Consider the following 20,003-nt stretch of genomic DNA (forward strand, 5'->3'; position numbering starts at 1 on the left):
GCAATAAATGTGACCATCAAACCTAAGCCCAAGAAATCAACATTATAATGACTAGAATTGCTCCTCTGCCACCAACCACAAGCAGCCGGTCTATCTAACCTCACCCACCGCAACGTGATTATTAGACCTACCGCGGCCTGGAATGCTCTTTAGAGGTCTGCTGTACTTTATGGTACACGTGTATCGTCAGTGCCCGCAGTTTGCTGACAAATCATGTACTTTCCTCCCTCCTAGGTGCCCCTTTCCTTCTGCCTTACGACTTTCACCCACAAGTCTCTTACCCCCCAAACTTCCAATAAAAACTAATTTGGCCTCAGGGGAAATCAAGCCAACTTCGGCTGAGGAGTGGCACCAACTCCAAGTATCCCATTGTGCTTTCTTGCATTCTGCTGCTCCCCTTCTTGTCTTTCACTCTCTTTGCCTCTCATTCTCCCTGCCACTCACTGACGCTCCTGCCACTTTGCTGCGGCTATGAATTTCTCCCTGACCCCCACCTGCCCCCTCATTGCAGATGAATGTGCAGCTGCAAAAAGGGGGCTTCCACAATATGGTTATTGTGTACACTGGACATTTATGTGGATGGGTGCATGATCCCACTCGCAAATTCAATAGTCTAGCTTTTAATGTCGTCACAAAAGATCATCCCTTTCTTCAGATTTCCATCTCTTTCACAGAGAGCTATTTGTCAACTCGGTTATGAGTGGAGCAGCGGAGCCCCTTCTATCTCACACAACACTTCCTCGCCTACAGGGATAATTTCAGAATCAATTCACCTGATAAAAGAAGGAACCGTAATTTGGTTCCATGTAATGCTATGCAATGAATCTGGTGAATACTGCATTAGCTTTGAACAAAGGCAAGGGGAATCAATGGGTCTTCCATTATCATAACTGATTTACATCCATAACCTGTATCATTACACTGATAGGAGACCTACTGATGGTGAGGTTCAGGGAGCAGGCCGGTGCTTACAAGGCATAATAGACCGCCAGATCCAATGGATAACTTAACACTTGAGAACAAGGTGTCAAATCAATGTCTTTACCTATTATGATCCACCTTAAAACTGTACTTTGGATGTGAAATCAATCTAGCTTGTAGAATTTTACACTTAACACCATTGTTAAAGGAAAAATCACCCTTGAATACCCTGACAATTATGTTTAGAAATCAGGAGTCTGTTCAAATATCATGGTTACTTGGGATTGGGATGTTCCAATTTCCTTTTTTTAATGAGCCTTTTAATAAGGACTTGTGCATGTTGGCATAAAAACTAAGATTCAGTTTCATTTTTTGCCTTAGAAATTGAGAAAGCAATCTCACCACAAGGTCAGTTTAGAAGTTGTTCTGGAGCGGTCGACCATATTACATGATGTTAATGTACATTTTCATTCTGCTGTGTTCTTCAGTCTATCCAAAGGGTTTCTTTCCTTTATTGGTGCACAAACTTGCTTTTCCTTTTTACCAAATGTTTTTTAACAATCTCCTTCAGTTGTATGACACTGTCCTGTGCAATGGATGCCTGGATGGATGGATAATTTATTCAACCTCTTGAGGGAATTCACGTATCCAGGAGCTCACACATAAATCTATATTAAAACCAATGACGGACAATAAAAGTCAGCGATGTGGGTGTGATTTGTAATTATTTGCTTTACCTGAGGAAGACCTTTAGTCGGGCAAAATGTTGCAAATAAAATTCTAAAAGTATTTATGGATGAATGCACGACGACACTGACTCAATGATGGTGATAACACATGTAAGAAGTGACTAAGAGCATCAAGAGAATAATGTTGTGCTTTGGCCTGCATTGGCTGAATTAAAATTGTGAATAGACAGTGAGGGGAGCTACAAATCTTTGTGATTACACTCAAGTTATTAGGTGGAATTTATATTTCTATACAAGTAAATCTCTTTAGCTTGACCTGGCCACCTGTATTAGCTGATATCTGCTGCCCCCCAGTGTTGAACACTGAGAGTTTCATCAAGGATACAGTGGAGTGAGCTGCTGTTTCACCCAGTATTTCACCAAATCATATCAAAATCTCAAATTCAACCTTTTTACCAGTCTGACCTATAAGACTACATCACAGTGATAGAACTGATGAATAAAATTTTATGAGAGAAAAAAATCATTGTAGGTAGATAGAAAAACAGTCATAACAAAAGCTGAAGTTTACTTTGTTACTTTAGGACAGGCAGTGCTGGCATGAGGCAATAAAACAAACAGAACATGTGGTGCTTGGACACAAAAAATATTTCTATCATAATAGAGCTTACACACACTAGATTTAATCTACTTGATATGTTAGTTTAACACAAAGCAAATACAAGGATCTAACTAACTTGTAGTTGTTAAGTTTCAGAGTTAACATCAGAAAGAACACAAAGTGCTGTTTGTTGTTGTTAAAGTTGGAAAATTTCTGCGGCTCTTATAGTCTAATGAGTCTTTAAGCCTGTCTATAACAAGGCTGATTTATGTGAACATGCGGCTCTCAACCACAATGAGGGAAATTCTCACCAACAAAACCAGCAATTACCTAACCTAAGACTCTTGTAACAAAATCCCCCTGCGGTTAGATGCAGTATGAAAATGGCATTGAATCAATCTGAGCACTCAGACAACCTCTCAGACAACCTTTGTACAAAGATTACATAACTTTTTATGAGGCGGGTCTCGTCAGTGGAGCATGTAATTACATTTGGTCCATTAAGCCGGTAGGCCAGCAACAAAATATTACAGTCAATATTGATTAATAAATATATCAGTTTTTCATTCATAATTAGGCTGCTCATTTAGTCTAAGTATGCCAAAAATAATGAATAGGACCTGTCAGGCTGTATCCGAGTGTTAAGTGACATCATTAAATTGCTTATTTTACTGAGCAAAAGACAAAAGCCCCCTCATCATTGAGAGACTTAACCAGCCATGTTTTGGTATTTTCCTGATAAATGACTGTCAAACTGACAAACTTGTCTTTCTTTAACTTAAAGGACCAATGTGTATGACTTGGTGGCATCTAGCAGTGAGCTTGCAGATTATAAACACCTCCCTTCAGCCCACCCCCTTCCCCTCTGAAGCATCTTGGAGAAACTACATTGGCCTCAAACCTGGGAAAACCCCACAAAAGGCTGTTTTGGAAGTCAGTGTTTGGTTTGTTAAATCTGGGATAAAATGCAAATGCAAACATATTCCTCAATATAATATGTTCCATTTTCACTATATTATGTAAATGAGAGCCCCTAAATCATACACACTGGGCCTTTAAATTAATAAATGAAGTTACAATATACCTCATACAGAGATGAATCATGGGAATGCCACAGCATTGTGTAGAACAGTCATAGACAGCTCTCCACTACAGAACTGAGGTGCTTTAGGTTGTGCTTTGTCCAAGGTATATTGTACTGATTTTAAAAACAGTCTTAAATGATCACAGTATAAAGACAGCAGCAGACTGGTGTGTCAAACTGCCTTCATGTGCAGCAGTCTACATGTGCATACACATCAGCATGGTGTATACCTGATATACAAAACACACACACGTACAGTCACACCTCATATTTATCTTGCCTTTCCAATTACATAATGTCTGTTATCTGTTTTAATCTTAGCCCCCACCCTACCCCTCTTCCACCCTCCTCCCATTCCTCTTCACCTCCTCCTAAAACACTCCAGGAATTAGCCTGTAAGGCACAGCATCTGTGTAGCGCTTCCAGTCCTTGCCGTACTTGCTGCTGCAGCGGTGCTCATCACGCACGCAGCGGTGGACCAGCAGAATGGTCATGTAAACGATGTAGAAGTACGGGAGTAAGTGGCCGAAGCCGCAGGCTGCGCAGTAGGCCAGCGACCCCATCAGATCACCGGTGTAGTTGAAGTGCCGGGCCACTCCCCAGAAACCTGAGGTCATGAGCTTGCTGTGGTGGATGCCACCGTCAGCCGAGCGGTATGAGCATTCGATGTAGGTTGGCTTCCGGCCCCAGATGGAGCAGGCACCCTCTGTGCGCCGGAACAGGTCCTTCTGGTGGTTGGTGGAGCGGAAGATGTAATACCCAACGAGGCCAAACAACAGGACAGCCAGGGCATGAGTGTCTGAGAGCTGGACTGGGTGGTACACCAGGTACAGACCCTGGAGAAACACATTTATTTACACTTATAGGACTTTTCCACCAACATGGAACTGCCCCGTTCTGTTCACACACCTAATTTTGAACCGTTTGGAGCACTTTCACAAAAAAATAAATTGGTTCAGAGCCCAAAATGTTAGTTTCCAGCTGGAACAGAAAAGTAATAAGTTGTCCTTGGGAACCAAAGAGGGCATGTCATATTCTACAGGACACTGCACAGCGCCCTCTGTTGATGACATCCATGATTACAATGTTTCCACTCAAAACTGATGGAAATGTGGATTGGTTTGCTAAATAGCACCAAGTTTCCAAGATTCAAGATTGAAGATGTCACACCAGTTATACAAGTACAATCATGTGAAAAACTTTTGCTGGGAAGCTCCATTAAAGAGTATTCCAAGATTTTTTATAAGCCAAGTTCCACAAGCTCCAAGAAGAGTTTTGTTTTGTTTTTGTTTTGTTTTGTTGCTTGAACCAGTTCCATTCAAGACCAAGAGCTAATTTGCTGGAAAAGGGCCTTTACTGTCACAAATCTTTTATTTGGATGTCCATTCAGAGTGTGGTGTACTTCAAAATACATATTTTTCTATGACACCCACTCACACAGCATATTCTTTTATTTAAAACAACAATGATTAAGTGGATGACAGGTTTTTGATAGAGTGTAACATGTAAGCATATTATTTAACTTCACTCCTGACAGTTTAGCAATGTGACCTACTTTTTAAAGTCCACACAGCTATAAAATCAGATGTTCTTGACATCAGAGAGGTATTTACACATGACAACGCAAAGGACCACTAAAGATATCGTTTCATATTTACACCATCATTATTCCTCTCTGTGTGCTACCGTGTGTGTGTGTGTGTGTTTGTGTGTGTCACCTGGAGTGTGTAGAGGTAGGGCAGCCAGACACAGTCACCCCAGCCCAGATACCATCCAAAGTGATCATGGCAGATATCGATGGTCTTCAGGTACCATGCCTCATTCCAGAAGAAATCCAACACATAAATGGCCTAAAATGAAACACAGTCAACACAGTCTTCCAGTTATTATAAAGACTCACCAAGTTTCAGAGAACCTTACATGTAATAAAGTTAAAGTTGGATGAACATTTATCTTTGATAGGGCTGGAAATTGAACTGACCTCCAAATTCAATTCAGAATCATTTCGTTTTGATTCGATACATGATGATTCAGTTACATTGAATGCTTTCTCAGAATCTGTCCATCCTTGCTAAATGTCTTCATTCAACAAGTGAGCAACACTGTTTTTTCCCTTATTATAAAACAGTGTAAAGTGCACATTATAATTAATTATATGTTAAAAACTGTAGGCAGATTTTGGCAAAAGCAAAACAAGTAAAACTTGAAACATCTATATTTTCTTTTTGCTCTACACATCCAAAACTGTTGAGCAAGAGTAATAAAATACCTGCACTGCTTGTAAGGGTGTCATCATAGTATTTTTTTTTTTAAAGTAAATGCCAAAACACAACATGAAGGGGATTTTAAGAACCTACATTTGATAATTCAAATAAATTACTAATTACTAAATTACTAATAAAATAAGTTTCATATAACATCTTATCTTCAGCATTGCTTGGTATCAGCACACATGTCTGCTAAGTTTTTAAATAGAATGACTGATTCATCCATTAAAATTCATCCTTACTCCACCTTACCTGCAGCACATTGACAAGGATCATGGAGTTGGTAACGTGGCCGTACAGCTCCTGCTGCTTGGCCATGTAGGACAGATTGATGAGAGTCCAGGCCACGATGCCAGGCCGGCCGTTGAAGAAGAGCTTGAAGTCAAACCACTTGCCGATGCGCGGGTTAAACTCGATGCCCATCATGTAGTTGTAGAAGACGTTCCCTGTGAACTTGCTGTAGAAAAAAGAAAGCAAGAGGTGGAAGAAAACAAGTTGACGCAGTTGTTTACTAATACCTAGTACATAACTAGTTTACCTTTAAAGGGACAGTTAACATCAAAATACATGTTTTTCCCCTGGCCTGTAGTGCTATAAATCCATCTAGGTTGTTATGGTGTGAGTTACATAATCCACAGAAATTGTTGTGAGCAGTTTCATCTTGGAACTATTTTCTTTCTGCTGAACTACAGTTAGAGGTAGCTCAATGGTGCCATAACATTACAGATCAGCCAAGGGATGTCATTAATGTTTACATCCCACACTGTCACTAACACGAGGCTCTCGTCCATGAGTAGATGCATGCTCCTTCAGCGTAGTGATATGGTTGGCAGGTCTAGTTAGGTAGTAGGTAGCAGGTATCTTGAGTAATTGGGTCATGGTTCCTGGAAAGAGACATTGCTGTTGAGTTTTGCAAATTAAGTTTTGCCATCTAGTTCCATTATACTTAAGAGAAGTCAGACATGTTTACAGCCAGTATCTACAGTACTCAATATTGTCAACTCACACCAAAACTATCTAAATGGATAAATAGCACTACCAATAAGAAGAAAAATATGTATTTTTGATTGGTGTGCTCCAACAACATCCTGTCATCCTGTATTTGTCAGTCCTCACCAGTCTTCAGGGTTTGTGGGGAAGAGGTAGGCCTTAATGAAAGCGAAGGTGGACACAGCGTAGCCCAGTATGTTAGCACACCACATCAGGGGGATCCAGTTGTCGAAGATGATGGTGGGAGAAAACCAGTGGAAATAGTGGGCATTGGCAACCCACAGAGCGTGAGTGATGAGCCAACACTGCAGCCCGTTGATCTCGTACTTGTTTATCAGGCCTAAAGTCGAGGCAAAAGAGGAAGATGGGTTTTAGGAGATACCATCTCCACACTGGTCTGTTAATGAAGGTTTTAAATAGGGATCAGATGTTTTGTTACAGAATACCAATACTCCCCAAAAGCACTGAGCCAGACTGGTTTAAATACTGGAACTTTTAATTAAACATATGTTGTGGACTGATGAATGTGGGTGTGTGTTAATTACCAGCAGGAGTTCGTGCTCCGTCCTGCACTCCACCAACATAGCCGGGAATAAACTTATGAGTGATGTCAGGAACACACATATACAGGAACACCTAAGGGACAACACATGTAACCTGCTTACATTTGCCAAGAGCTGAAGACAATGGACAGTCCCCGTCCCCCAGTTCCACTGCTTATATTTACCTGGAAGGCTACCCAGATGGCATATATCTTGGCAGCTGACCAGGTGATGGAGGCTGCCCGGGCCCAGATGGTGAGCAGCGTGGTCTCTCCTCGGAGCAAGTCAAACACAGGCTGGCTGACGGAGCACTGGTACTGATCACAGGCCATCACGAAGTAGAAGACGATGAAAGGGGCAAAGCAAAGGAGGCCAATCACTCCGATGAGGGAAAACCAGTCCACCTCCCTGCAGATGAACAAGACAAACATACAGATACAGTGTGAGGACAGATTGTGGGCATTTGTATTTTATGAAAAAATCTTGAGAACACATTATTTACATGAACTCACAACTGAAATTTCTCTAAATGTATAAGGTGTCAGGTCTACTGTAATGTTTCAAGTGTTATCAGTAAGTCAAATTGTGTCAGAAGATAAGACCACATATCACTGCACAGAAGGAAGCATGCACGTACTCATGGACAAAAGGTTACAGCTCAGCCAAGGAGGACGCCATTATGTTTACATCCTGCACTGTCACAAAAATGGTAGTCCCATAGTGATTATACTAAGACTTCTAAAGCCAACCCTTTTTCACCAATTCATTTAATCTGCCAAAAATGTACCAAATGTAGTGATTAATGATTTAAACTTAAATGATGTAAATGTACAAATATATTAGTGCTGTTCTTAAATCCAAAGAATTTCATGATTGTAATAGAGGATTGTATGCACAAGTTCCAGATGTTGAAACCTTATCCTATGTGAAGAAAGCAGATTCCAAATTTATTAAAAGGCCTATTCCACCAAAGGTCAAGGAAACTTGTTTTAAAATAATTCCTAAGGTTTACCTGGATGCAGAACTTATTTAAAAAGGATTTTGTAATGTGTCCAATGAACCATTTTAGATTTTTCTCATATCCTGTGTTAATGGGTTTTGTAGCCAATGGAGAAATAGTAAGCCCTCATTTCTTTGTTTTAAGAATTTACGGAGATGTTTCTTGTTTCTTGTTGTTCACTTGGCCTTCTTTTTCCCGGCCTTGGTATTTTTGTAGGCAGGGTCATTAATGATTCTTTCTATCAAGATTTTTTTGCAGGTTTTTGTATTTGTGGAGCATTCTTACAGCCAAGAGAGGCACATTTACAAACTGTAACATCGTCACACTGTGGAGTTTGTGGGCTGAGCAGGAGCTTGCAGGTGGGGACAGAGGGGGAGACACTGCTACACATATTTGTAGGGCCCCACATTAAGTTAGTGCCAAAATCTGACTGGAAATTTAAAAATGTTCAAAAACATCCTTGGGATACACTACCTAAGTGTTGTGTAGAGGTCTATCTGCAAGTTTGGGGTTCTTTTTTTTTTTATGCTCACTTACTCTCTGTGTTGTGCACTTCCTCTCTCTCTGTAAAAGGATTTTTTCGTGTTGGTAAAATAAACAAATGAAGATCATCACACTGCTTACTACAAGATTGATGATCTGGTAATCGTCATTATACCATAATCTGAAAGGATTGATAGAATTGATCCTCTGATGACATTACTTAATTACACTGCTTAACACATTAATTACATTTAATTACAAGTGGTTTAAAAATCCTGGGTCAGGACTCTAATTTAAAGTTATTAACTTCTAACTCAATTAACTTTCTAACAACAGTTTCTGAATAATATAATAATAATAATTCTGGATAATTCTGAATAAAGTGTAGATTTTTCAGGTCCAAGGCAGCCTTAACTTTGTGATAAACTTGTGATGGCCATTTTAGCAAAGGACATTAGACAGCAACATGGTCTTTAACAGCCTGTGACATATTATCAACTCACCATGCTCTGCCCCACTGTGCGGGCTCTTCCTTCCCTTCGGAGGTTTTTCCATTGGCACTGTGCTGCGTACGTCTCCTGGTGGCCTCCATGGCCACTGCACTGTTCACTTCTGGTGAAAGATTTGGTTATCAGGTTAGGATCAGTCATGCAGCAGCATGCTGTACTTTGCACACCGTCACACTCCTTTTAAAGCAGTGTAACATACAGTGGAATTCAGCAAATGTCCGAGCAATAATGGCACAGATGAAAACAAAATATATCTTCTTCCTCTTTTTTCACAGATTTGGTTTCTTTTTGTGTGTTTTTGTGTGTTCCCTATTAAAAAATGCTCACGAGTCAAAGCGTTACCACAGGTCAAAAACACAATGACCCAGTTTAGTTCCGTAAGCCTTATGATAATGATAATGATGTTAATGAGGTAACAGGGGGAATTTAAGTGCATGTCCTTGGAGATTTGAGATAACAAACAGAGCCTTGAGAGGAGGTCAGGTTGATAAGGGTAGCATGTACAGCAGGCTCCGGATATATGTTTGATCAACTGAAATTAGAGCTGAACGATTAATCAAATTATTACCAAAATTGCAATATGGTCAAACGCAATATCCATATGGCAGGGACAGCAAATTTTTTGTGATAGGTAAAATGTGTCACAACTTACCATTATAAATAAAGCATTGTGGTGCTACAGAAATGCACTGCGCTACAAATCATGTTCTCCAGATGTAAAGTAACATGGTTGTTTGCAACAGACCTCACAAAAAACAATTTTTTTGACTTTTATTTTTACACAGACACCCACATATATATACGTTTTAGGGATGCGTAATATGGATTTCCTTCAGCTGAAATTAATAACAAACTACCTGATTCTCATGGCCAATACCAGTAAGAGATAATTTCACATTTTTGTATTTTAAAGTTTATATAACTTGTAGTTTAGGCACACCTGAGGATAAGAAAGGCTCATATTAGCTCCTATAGCAAGCAAAGATGGAAGATTTTACATCACTATTACAACACAAGGAGTTATGTATCTTCAAATTTTCTGTTACTTGTCTTGGAAAGTTCATCAGAAAACTTCACAAACATACTCTGACTTTTATAGAGCTCAAATTAAATGATTTGACAATCTCTCAAATGAGATATTAGCTTATATTTATCAGCTATGTAAACAGATACAAGTTTAATGGGCTGATATCACCCAGTAAATGATGTACCCCAATATTTTCTTTGCATCCATAATATTACTTGTTTTAGAAATTAAATTCCCATTAAAATCATAACAATATCACAGTTTCAATATCTATCAATATCTATGAAATGTGTTTTTCTTGTTTTTTTTTCATATTGTTCAGCCCTATTCTTGACACAGTGATGTTCTGCTAATACTCCCCCGCCCCGCCCTCTGTCTCTCTCACACACACACACACACACACACACACACACATCTGGAGCAAAGGTAATGCCAGGTCAGCTGAAATTATTCGCAGTAAGGCTGCACTAACAATAGAACTACAATAACCTGCATGCCTCTGTTTTGTCCATGTTTAGCGTGTTTTTCCGCAGTTTGTCCCCCCCACACACGAAACATGTATGAGCAGACGGAAGGAGCAGCTCACTGTTGCATAACATGAACAAAACCGAAACGTTTCACACTTTTCTGATTGTATGTTCAATATTATGTTCAGTAAACTATATTTTAAACTTGTCGTCTATTGCACGTGCCGTTATCATGATGCTAAATGACCGTGAACTACATCAAATAACAGCATTACTGGTCAATATCCTTTGTGTTCTGAACGGAGTCGATATAATAGTAGTATATAATATATAATAATTAGGGTTAAACACACGTTATACGGCATTATAATTCCGTAATAGATGCACTCACCCGTAGATAACTGTACTGTCAGCCTGCTCGGCTCCTCTTTCAGCCTACTCCAGGTGCAGCTATCGTGTAACCGCTGGACAAAACTCACGGTGGCGCCTCAGACTCCGCCCATAACGCCATTACGTATAAAAATTCAACCAATGGTATCCGTGCAAAGGCGGGCCTGGGAAGTGAGCTGGCTTCTGGTTGGACAATAGTGACTGGAGCCACCAGCACCTGACAAGCTCTCCAGTGGTTGAATGGTTCATTTAAAGTAAACAATGAACTGGCAACGTTATGAAATTACTGTCATTATTATCTTCTTTGTGTGTCCAAACCAAACCACCAACATTATGAGCCAAACACTGGTATCTGACATCTTAGCTTTTTATACTGGGTAGTTCTGTTCAATAACACTGATGATGAACGCATAAAGACCTTAACACACAGCTTCTGCTTATATGATTTTTTCTTAAATGGTGTTTCTTCTTAATGCATTTAATAGACAACAAAATATGAATACTAATGCTCTAAAAAGCACAGCAATGAAATTTACTGACCAGGAATAATGTCTTATTTGTAGGACATAAAGGCAAATAGCAAAACCACTCATGGAAAACAAACAAACAAACAAACAAACAAAAAAAACATATGTCACCCTTAATTTTGAGTATCTGGTCAATAAAAACATTTGAGAAAATATTACATGCACAAATAAGACTGAACTGCTGTTAAATGACAGACCTTTTTCACAGCAGCCACTGTGACATGAAATAGCAGAATAAACACAGGTGTTACTGATGATACTAATAAAGGATGTGTTCCATTCAGGTCAAACAGAGTCAGGGTGCCGCTGCTGTGCATATTGGTTTACTGAAAAGGCTCTGCTACACTAAATGGCTGCTGTGAAAAATGTTTCTGGGCAAGCAAGTAATATTTGGTCAGTTTAATCTGCAGCAGGTCTCCACTCAAGTTGCACTAAGTAACCATAAATTAGTTCTTACTCCAAATAAAACTTAATTCATGTTTTTCATCACAGCCAAAAATATTGATTATGATAACCTCAACATGTCTACCAAGGATGGTGTAAATAGTCACAGAGTAGGCCTACAAGTATCTTGGAATTGAGATGAGAAGGAAACTTTTCAATATCTACTGGTGACTATATTAAAGAAGACAATTTATTTATTTTTTTAAATATAGTAGGAGTACAAAAATTAAAAACTGAAATACAAGGTGTTTTTCATCGTCAAAGGGATAATCAAAATAAATAAAAAACTGCTTGATATTCATTTTGTATTTTTTTTCTCTTAATATTCTGAGACGAGATGTGATCGACAAGAATATAGCACCAAATGTAAGATTTCCAGTGTGCCAGTGTTGCTTTATCCCAAGCTAAAATGTCTTTGGAAATCTAATATGTTTTTAGACCTGGCAAAACAGGGCCTTTCATCTGCAGGAATATCACTGTACTCAAGTGAACCATCATTTTGCGAAAACCTGGTCAATCCAGCCGCCACTTGGATTTTGATGTGCATTTATTCGTGCTGTTACGGCATTTCTCACATAATATTACACATCATAATGCAGTGAAGTCTTGTTGAATGTGATATCACCAAATAAGTCCTACTTTGATTTAAAAAACAAAACAAAACACAAAAACAGACATAGGTTTGATGGGTTTGCTTCAATTTTCAATGGCCTCCTTTTCACGATGGCCCCAGCTATGACCATGTGAAATCTGGAGTTAGTCAACTGTTCAATTTCACAAAAAATATTAATGCTATGACATAATTTGAACTGACTTTCTTTTGAATTTTCTCAAAAAACAAACATTCAAATAATTTTTCATGATCAGATCATGAAAAACTTGTGACTGTTTTTTAGTTGTTTTTTTTTTTTTCATTATACCAAATAGAAAAATGAAAATCAAACCATTTTAAATCAGTTTTTGACCATGAAAAAGAAAAAGAAGTGTATTTAAATTTTAATTTTTCTATTTTAAAACAAAAATCAAATGACCACTCCTTTTTGTTTTTCTGAAAGGAAAATCCAATGACCAAAGGATGCACTGACCTCAAGCCACTGGATCTCTATTTATCACTCTGCACTGAGATTTATTACTGCTGATCATTATAATAGTCATCACTATGAGCTGTATAATAAGGTTGGGTGGCCATATCTGTCTGTGGTGGCCCTATTTATTTATAAGGCCTTCACTGGTCTTTTACCCCCATACATCACTTCATTGCTGTCTTTTAATGTGAGCTCTTATCAAACACAAACTTAAATGACTGGATTACGTTAAAGGTACCGACTGTTTTTATTGAGTTCAGCAAAATCCACTTCTCATTGTGCACCTGCAACCTGGAATAACCTGCAGAATAATCTAAAGCTTAACTCATCTTTAGGGCAATTTAATAATTACAATTTAAATCTTTATCTTGATCATGTTTCGCTTCATTTGCTTTAAATTTTAATTGTTCTTAAGGTTATATAATTTTACTAATTTGGCTTTTTATTGTTTTTACCTTTTATTGCCACAAGTTTCTTTTTTGTTTCTTTGTGTCTAGGAGCTTCTTTTTGTCTTAATTTTTTTCACTCAGCTCCTTTTTTTTACTTGTGCATGAAGTTTGTACCTCAATCTATTTCCAAGTTAAAATAAAGGTTGGATGAACGAATGAATTCAAAAATGCATACTACCATAGTGTTTCAGTCAATGCAGCACAGAAATTGTCAGAGGAAATTTCAGACGAACCCAAACTAGAAACAAACAATCTCATCAAGTTCTGATCAAGAGCAAATGTCTTTCCTTGACATTACCCAATATTTCTTTGATGTTACAATTGTGATTATTTTCTATTTTCATATTTCCTTTCATTTTTTATTGTGTGACAGTAAAATGTTCTTGGATCTATGGTAAAAAATCTGTGTCATTTGTGCTGTCAGTTGTCTGTTTCCAGATGCATGTACATAATTTGACCACTAGAGGGCAGTACTCAGCTGTGACATAAAACAGGCACTTGCTTAAAATGAAAAAGTCTCAGTTGCTGCACAGGTTGAGCAGACAAAAGTCGTCAAACCTTTTTCAAACCCTGTACCCTGAATTCTACATGAGGGTAAATGCACTGAATTCTGTTTTTTATTGTCTTTTTTCTGTCCCATTTAGATGTGAGACATTGTGCCTGATTTGGCAGATCATGCATGATGACAGCGATCTCTGAACTGGGAGAACTTGCAGGGGTTTAGTTATGGACATTTTTACTGAATGTTCTCCAGCCCAGAGGCGGATGTACCATCAGGCAAAGGTCGGCAATTGCATAACACAGGCCCCCCATCAGGGTACTTGACCGGGTACAGATGATCTCCTGGTTGAAGGTACAGGGGGACCATGCAAAGGTCTAGGTCAGCGATCATCAAAAAATGCTGTGTTAAATTACTGCTAATGCAAACTGAACATTTCCTACTGCTGCAGTGTCATATTGAAAGCATTTTACTGGAAAAACAAGAACTCACTGCTTTTCACAGACTCACACTGTGTGCAGCGTAACAACAGATCACAGCTGCTCAGGATGCTATAAAGAAGACCAGTTATTACCTGATTTCTTTATTCAAATAACCATAGTTTGTTTTACTGCTCTGAATTCTGTGAGCTGTAGTATTAAACCACACCTCCTGTGACCACTAGTATTTACAGGTGCACAATAACAGCACAACTGCATAACAGCGTCAAAACTGGTAAAAGTAATATTTTCTGGCAGTTGGGCCTGCAATTTACAGTAATGAAGCATTTAGTTATCATTATGGATTTCTCTGAATACTAGTCTGATATAGGCTAAGAAAAATTATATTAATTTTGTTAGAAAGTGAAAATATTAAACTAATAAGGCCTCTTTTTTATTATTTGAAAGTCCGGCCTCCACAGTGTCTGCTGATTCACTTCTTCTTTAATTTAATTTAATTTAACCTTTCATTTAAAATTGTACTTTTTTCTAGTCACTCACTGGTGAGCATTTTCTCTCCTTGTTGCATTTAAAGGTAAAAAGAGGAATATAACTGTCACAGTCTAATTTGAAAAAAATTGTTTGTGCGTGTCTGCAGGACGGAGCATGGCCAGACCAACACTGGATTTAGAAATGGTTGTGTTATGACTCCATCTGTGTCACACTGCTAATGGCCAGGAGTTTATATGAAACTGGTATAGAGCTAAAGTTGAGTGAGAGAGAGTGTGGATGGTTTGGAAAGTTCTTAATGGCTGGTCTGACAAAATGTCTCATAAAATCTTTTGTTTTTTTTAATATTGACAGGGGATGTCAAGGGCCCCATGCTTGTGTTTGCCTTGGGCTCCAAAGTGACTGAATCCGGCCCTGCTCCAGCCAGCATAAACAATGGAACATTCAAGACAGTGAATCAGTAGTGAGTGGAGTGGATTCTCATGAGCCAAACCTGCAACAAACAGAAGAACAAGAAGACTGCAAAATGTTTTTAAGAAATGTTGGAGAGTATAGAATCCAGTTTGTTTTTATATGAACCTTTGGAATGTGTTGAAATGTGAACAGCTGATTAGAGGTACTTTCTCTTCACTACTGGTTCTAATATTGGGAGTGAGGATAAATTCCTGTTTCATTACTTGTGGCTTTTTGCGCCAAAGTAGACATTCCACCATCGTATTAGACTACCCCCTTCATGTAATCAGCACCAAACACACTCCTTCTGAAAGTCTTCAAGACCCCGGCCCTGCTGGTAAAAGAGGCAGCTGTGTGCTCACTGAGTTTAAAAAAGGGGTTTATGTTTATTTCAGAAGATATGGCGGATTTCCAGAGGAGGAAAAAATGCACATATTCTTCACTAAGTACAGATGTTTGTGTAAAAAAGACTCAAGAATTGATTCAACTTGTTTACTCAAGTAAAAGTGAAAAAATACAGCCTCTGAAATGTCCTGAAAGTACGAAAGGAAAAAGACGCCCTCTGTAGGACATTTCTACTGACTGTTTCTATGCAAAGCTAACTGAACGTCACCTTTACTCTGCGGCCGTGTCTCCCTCTCTGTCTGTTTCATCTTGTTACAATTGTTTCGTATTGTTAACTCTTTTACATGGCTTTTGTCCTCTTACATCTTGTTATGCTGTAATTGTTTTCATGGTTTCATGTCATTTTCACCTTGTGTTGTTGTAGTCTTGTCCTTTTCGTCTTGTTACATAGTTTTTGCCTTGTGTGATTTACACCTTCTTATGTCTTTTATGTTACTTTCTTCTTGTTGCATCGTTTTCATCTTGTTTTGTCTTTTACATTGTTTTTGTCGTGTTACATCTTTTACCTTGTTTTCATCTTGTCTTTTTCTTGTCTTGTTACATCTTTTTCATCTTTTGTTATTTTTGTCTCGTTACGTCTGTTACATAGTTTTTACATAATTTCGTTTTTGTCTTTTATGTTGTTTCGTTGTCTTTTTTGTCTTATGAGATCATTTTCACCTTCTGTCATTTTCAACTTGTTATGTCTTTTATGTTGTTTTTGTCTTGCTGTGTCATTTCCAGGTCATTTTTTTGTGTGTTCTTTTACATTATTTTTGTCTTGTTGTGTTGTTTTTGTCTTGATATGTCTTTTAACATTGATTTCTTCTTCTGTCATTTTTGTCTAGTTATGTCTTTTTGATTATAAGTTCTAATTTGTCTCATGTTTTTTATGTAGTTTTTGTCTTTTTTGTTGTCTTGTCTTTTTCGTCTTGTTATGTTCTCTTGTTATGTCTTTCATTACATTTTTCATCTTGTTATGTCCTTTTTGTCATTTTCATCTTGTTGTGCCTATTGTGCATGATATGCACTGATGGATACAATTAGAAGTCATATTTTCTGTGTTATTGTCCCATCCTGAAATCTGTCTTGATGTTGGGAAAGTGGTGCACGATGCAGAATAAAAACAATCATATAATCATCCCCCTCAACCGCATTAAAAGTACACCATAAAAAAAAAGTTGAGATGACTTAAAATTTCAAGGCAAAGGACTGCTATAGATTTTTGAGTAAACTTAAATATATAAATAAACTTAAACTTACCTAAAATATCAACTGAAGTACAGTAACAAAGTATTTGTACTGAGTAACACCTCTGCTAATTTCTTAAACTGAAGTATGAAAAAAGAAGTCCAGATCTACTCAGTCCCTGCAGAAGCCAGCCTCCTGTAGTATCATCCTGAATGATCCAATGACCTCCATCGCTCTCTTTTTCTTTCTTTTGCAGCATTGTGTTATATCCACTAGTCTCTTCCCTATATTCCCCTCTGCAACTCCCCTTGTTTTTTGTTTTTCTCCAGTTTTCTCTGTTCGTGTCTCTACAGTCCTCACTCTGTTTCTCTCCTTCCATTCGCATCGTCTATACTCTTTGATCAGATGCCTTGTTGCTGTGCTGCATCCAGACAGTATGATGTATCTGGGCCAAGCAGCAGACATCACTGCTTCACAATATGCCTGACACAAAGAAGATATTTTGTACTGTTGGTACCTTTAGTTACCTTGTGAAAATGTAAAAATGCAGCAGTCTGCTCTCAAGGAGCTCATTTATTCAACACTTTTGCTAACTTGTTTGACATGTGGGGATTCTTATAGATTACAGTTTAGATTAATTATTTGCTCTTCATAAACCACAGCATGGTACAGAGATACAGTATAGGATTTATATATAGTCTGCTGTGTTAACCTCCAGACATTTTTTGAGAATTCTGACTGTGAAATCTATTGTCTAAATACAACGTACCAGGTACATTAAGTGGTCATTTTACAACAAAACGTTGTATATCAAGATGATAATTGTGTTTCTCTTCATGCTACTCACAAAAACATTATACACAGCAGTTATAAACAGTAAATGGGAGAATAAGTAATAAGTCATAAAAATAAAAAAATATTATTCACTGTGGAATGCTGAGGATGAGTCCTTCAGCCTGAGGAAAGAAGCTGGTGGTACAGCAGCAGGTACTTCTGTATCTCCTGCCAGATGACTAAAAATAACAAAAACACTGATCTCAATGGCATGTAGGCTACATTATTTTCTTTATTTTTGCTTATAGTTCCATAATGCAATGCCCCACAGTATATAGATGCAAAAATTACATTGTGGGACTTGAGACTCTACACGTGTCGGTGATGACAGGTGATGGGTAGGTGTTTGAAATCGCAATTTACTGCTCACTACAGATTGAACTACTGAGTGCAGAGCACACCCATGTTTCCTGCTCGTACCTTTCCCTCCTAAAAAGAGAACAGCAGCCATATTCATGCCTACAAATATAGATCCTATTCAGTGCAAAGACTTTGGCTCGTCCTGAGAGGGAAATCACAGATTTAACCAATAACATTAAAGTGTCCCCCAGTGAGCCTTACCAGTGTGCCAGGCTGCAGGATAACTGCAGCTGGGTATCGCAAGGTATCGACAAAAATAACCCAGTAACAAATTACTACTTGGTAACAACTTCAAACTTTCTTCATTCAAACAACACCCACATTTGATCCTTTTTTAAACCAAATCTTGAAAAAGAGATTATTTGTTGGGTTTTGCTGACAGACATGGTGTGGCGTGGCATATTTGACGGAGTTTGGCAGTTCAGTGTGCCACAAAGCCACCAAAATGTTTGAAAGTTTGCTTTTCTTACTCAGCTGTGTAAAAGTATGAAAAGAAATGAGATATGCTTCCAAATTTTATGCATTTATTCATATGGTGGGCATTGAACAAAGTAGAAAAAAGGCGTAAAATGTCACTTGGGGGTACTATATATGTACTGCTATTATATTTTTTTAAATGATAAGCAGCCCGGACAACAACAAGAACCTGGAACAAAATTAATGATGTTATTTAACTCGACTCAGCTTTATTTCTATAGCACCTTTCATACAAACATGCAGCCCAAAGTGCTTCATATTTACACTTTTCCTGTTATGTCAAAATGTCTGCAATAAAAACTCAGAGGTTTAGAGAATTTGTATAAGAAGTATGCAGTCCCATGAGGTGAAAAAGTACCAAAAGTCTGTGTCACACTTAAATGAATTTATAGATCGGTAAAGCAAATCAGAAAAAAAAAACAAAAAAAACCCAAACTTCTTATTATGGGGAGCAGATCCTTGTACTAGTCAACTTTCTGGAATTTGGTGCTGCTATTGCAGAATATGTATATTCCATTTTTAGCATGGGTTCTGATCAGAAAGAAAAATAATTAAGCTAAGTGCATATTATTTTTTACTATGCCTTATAATAAAATGTATGCGCGCATGTTTGTGTGATAGGCAGACCTTTTTCTCCGGTACAGTTCATGAGTTACTCCACAGCCTGAACAGGTGAACACAAAAGAATCCAACATTATTACAATAACGTGCAGGAGGAAGGCATGTGCTCTGTGCATATTTGCGTGATCAATATAAAAAGAGCTGGCAGTGGTGTGTGTGTGTGTGTGTGTGCACATATGTGGGTGGTGGGGTGGCAGTGGTGGTGGTGGGGGGCAGGTTGCCTGACAAATCTCACCCTAATCAGCTCCCCTGGGACAGTGCATGCGTGTCTGTATGCATAACAGTGTGCATGTATGTATGAATGTGTGACTATTGTGTATACATGAGCTGCTGTGCATCTTGGTGTGTGTGTGTGTGTGTGTGTGTGTGTGTGTGTGTGTGTGTGTGTGTGTGTGTGTGTCCCTTTGTTGGTGTTTAAGTGTCTTATGAATACGAGGGCCTGCGCTGTATCAAAGACGCAGTGCAACACGGCTCTTTAATAATTAACTATAAATGAAAGTGAAAAATTAATGAGAGCAGATCCTCTCTTCTGTTGGTCCTCCCCCTCTCCTGGTGTCCTGATGGAAATGTCCTCCCCCCCTCTCCTGTGTAGTTAGCCTCATCATCAGCATCGTCATCAACATTAAAATTCATCAATCTCTACTTTGTTTGTTCTATAGGGGCCCATGATTTAAAAAAAACCTCAGATACACTTAATATTAGAAAAGTATGTTTCTATGTCTGTTTCCCCACATTTTAAAGAAGAATTTGTTCCCATTTCTTCAGGACAGGTGTTAGTCT

At 38.3% G+C, this 20,003-nt stretch overlaps 1 protein-coding gene across 2 annotated transcripts; it reads right to left on the reverse strand.

Moving 5' to 3' along the window:
• Nucleotides 1-3,666: 3,666 nt before the first annotated feature.
• dhcr7 (7-dehydrocholesterol reductase) lies at nucleotides 3,667-11,091 on the reverse strand. Of its 2 annotated transcripts, none has more exons than XM_084725165.1 (8): nucleotides 10,972-11,091; nucleotides 9,081-9,189; nucleotides 7,280-7,502; nucleotides 7,098-7,188; nucleotides 6,679-6,892; nucleotides 5,815-6,019; nucleotides 5,014-5,145; nucleotides 3,667-4,131 (listed from the first exon to the last, which is right to left on the reverse strand). In XM_084725165.1, the coding sequence occupies exons 2-8, from the start codon at nucleotides 9,167-9,169 to the stop codon at nucleotides 3,667-3,669; spliced, it is 1,419 nt and encodes a 472-aa protein (XP_084581291.1). In that variant the 5' UTR covers nucleotides 9,170-9,189; nucleotides 10,972-11,091. The 2 variants fall into 2 exon arrangements, with proteins under 2 accessions (XP_084581291.1, XP_084581300.1); XM_084725174.1 differs by having other exon boundaries at nucleotides 9,081-9,186; nucleotides 10,972-11,031.
• Nucleotides 11,092-20,003: the final 8,912 nt, after the last annotated feature.

This window comes from Lutjanus erythropterus, chromosome 1 (genome assembly GCF_056507025.1).
Source record: "Lutjanus erythropterus isolate fLutEry1 chromosome 1, fLutEry1.hap2, whole genome shotgun sequence".
Taxonomy (NCBI): domain Eukaryota; kingdom Metazoa; phylum Chordata; class Actinopteri; order Lutjaniformes; family Lutjanidae; genus Lutjanus; species Lutjanus erythropterus.

Bases quoted from the DNA above. Each gene is read 5' to 3' on its own strand.
- dhcr7 (XM_084725165.1), bottom strand. From the start codon at position 9,169: ATGGAGGCCACCAGGAGACGTACGCAGCACAGTGCCAATGGAAAAACC. The intron at 7,503-9,080 runs GTGAGTTGATAA...GTTCATCTGCAG, and splicing joins GCACAGTGGGGCAGAGCATG to GGAGGTGGACTGGTTTTCCC. The intron at 6,020-6,678 runs GTGAGGACTGAC...TTTTTTCTACAG, and splicing joins CCCACAAACCCTGAAGACTG to CAAGTTCACAGGGAACGTCT.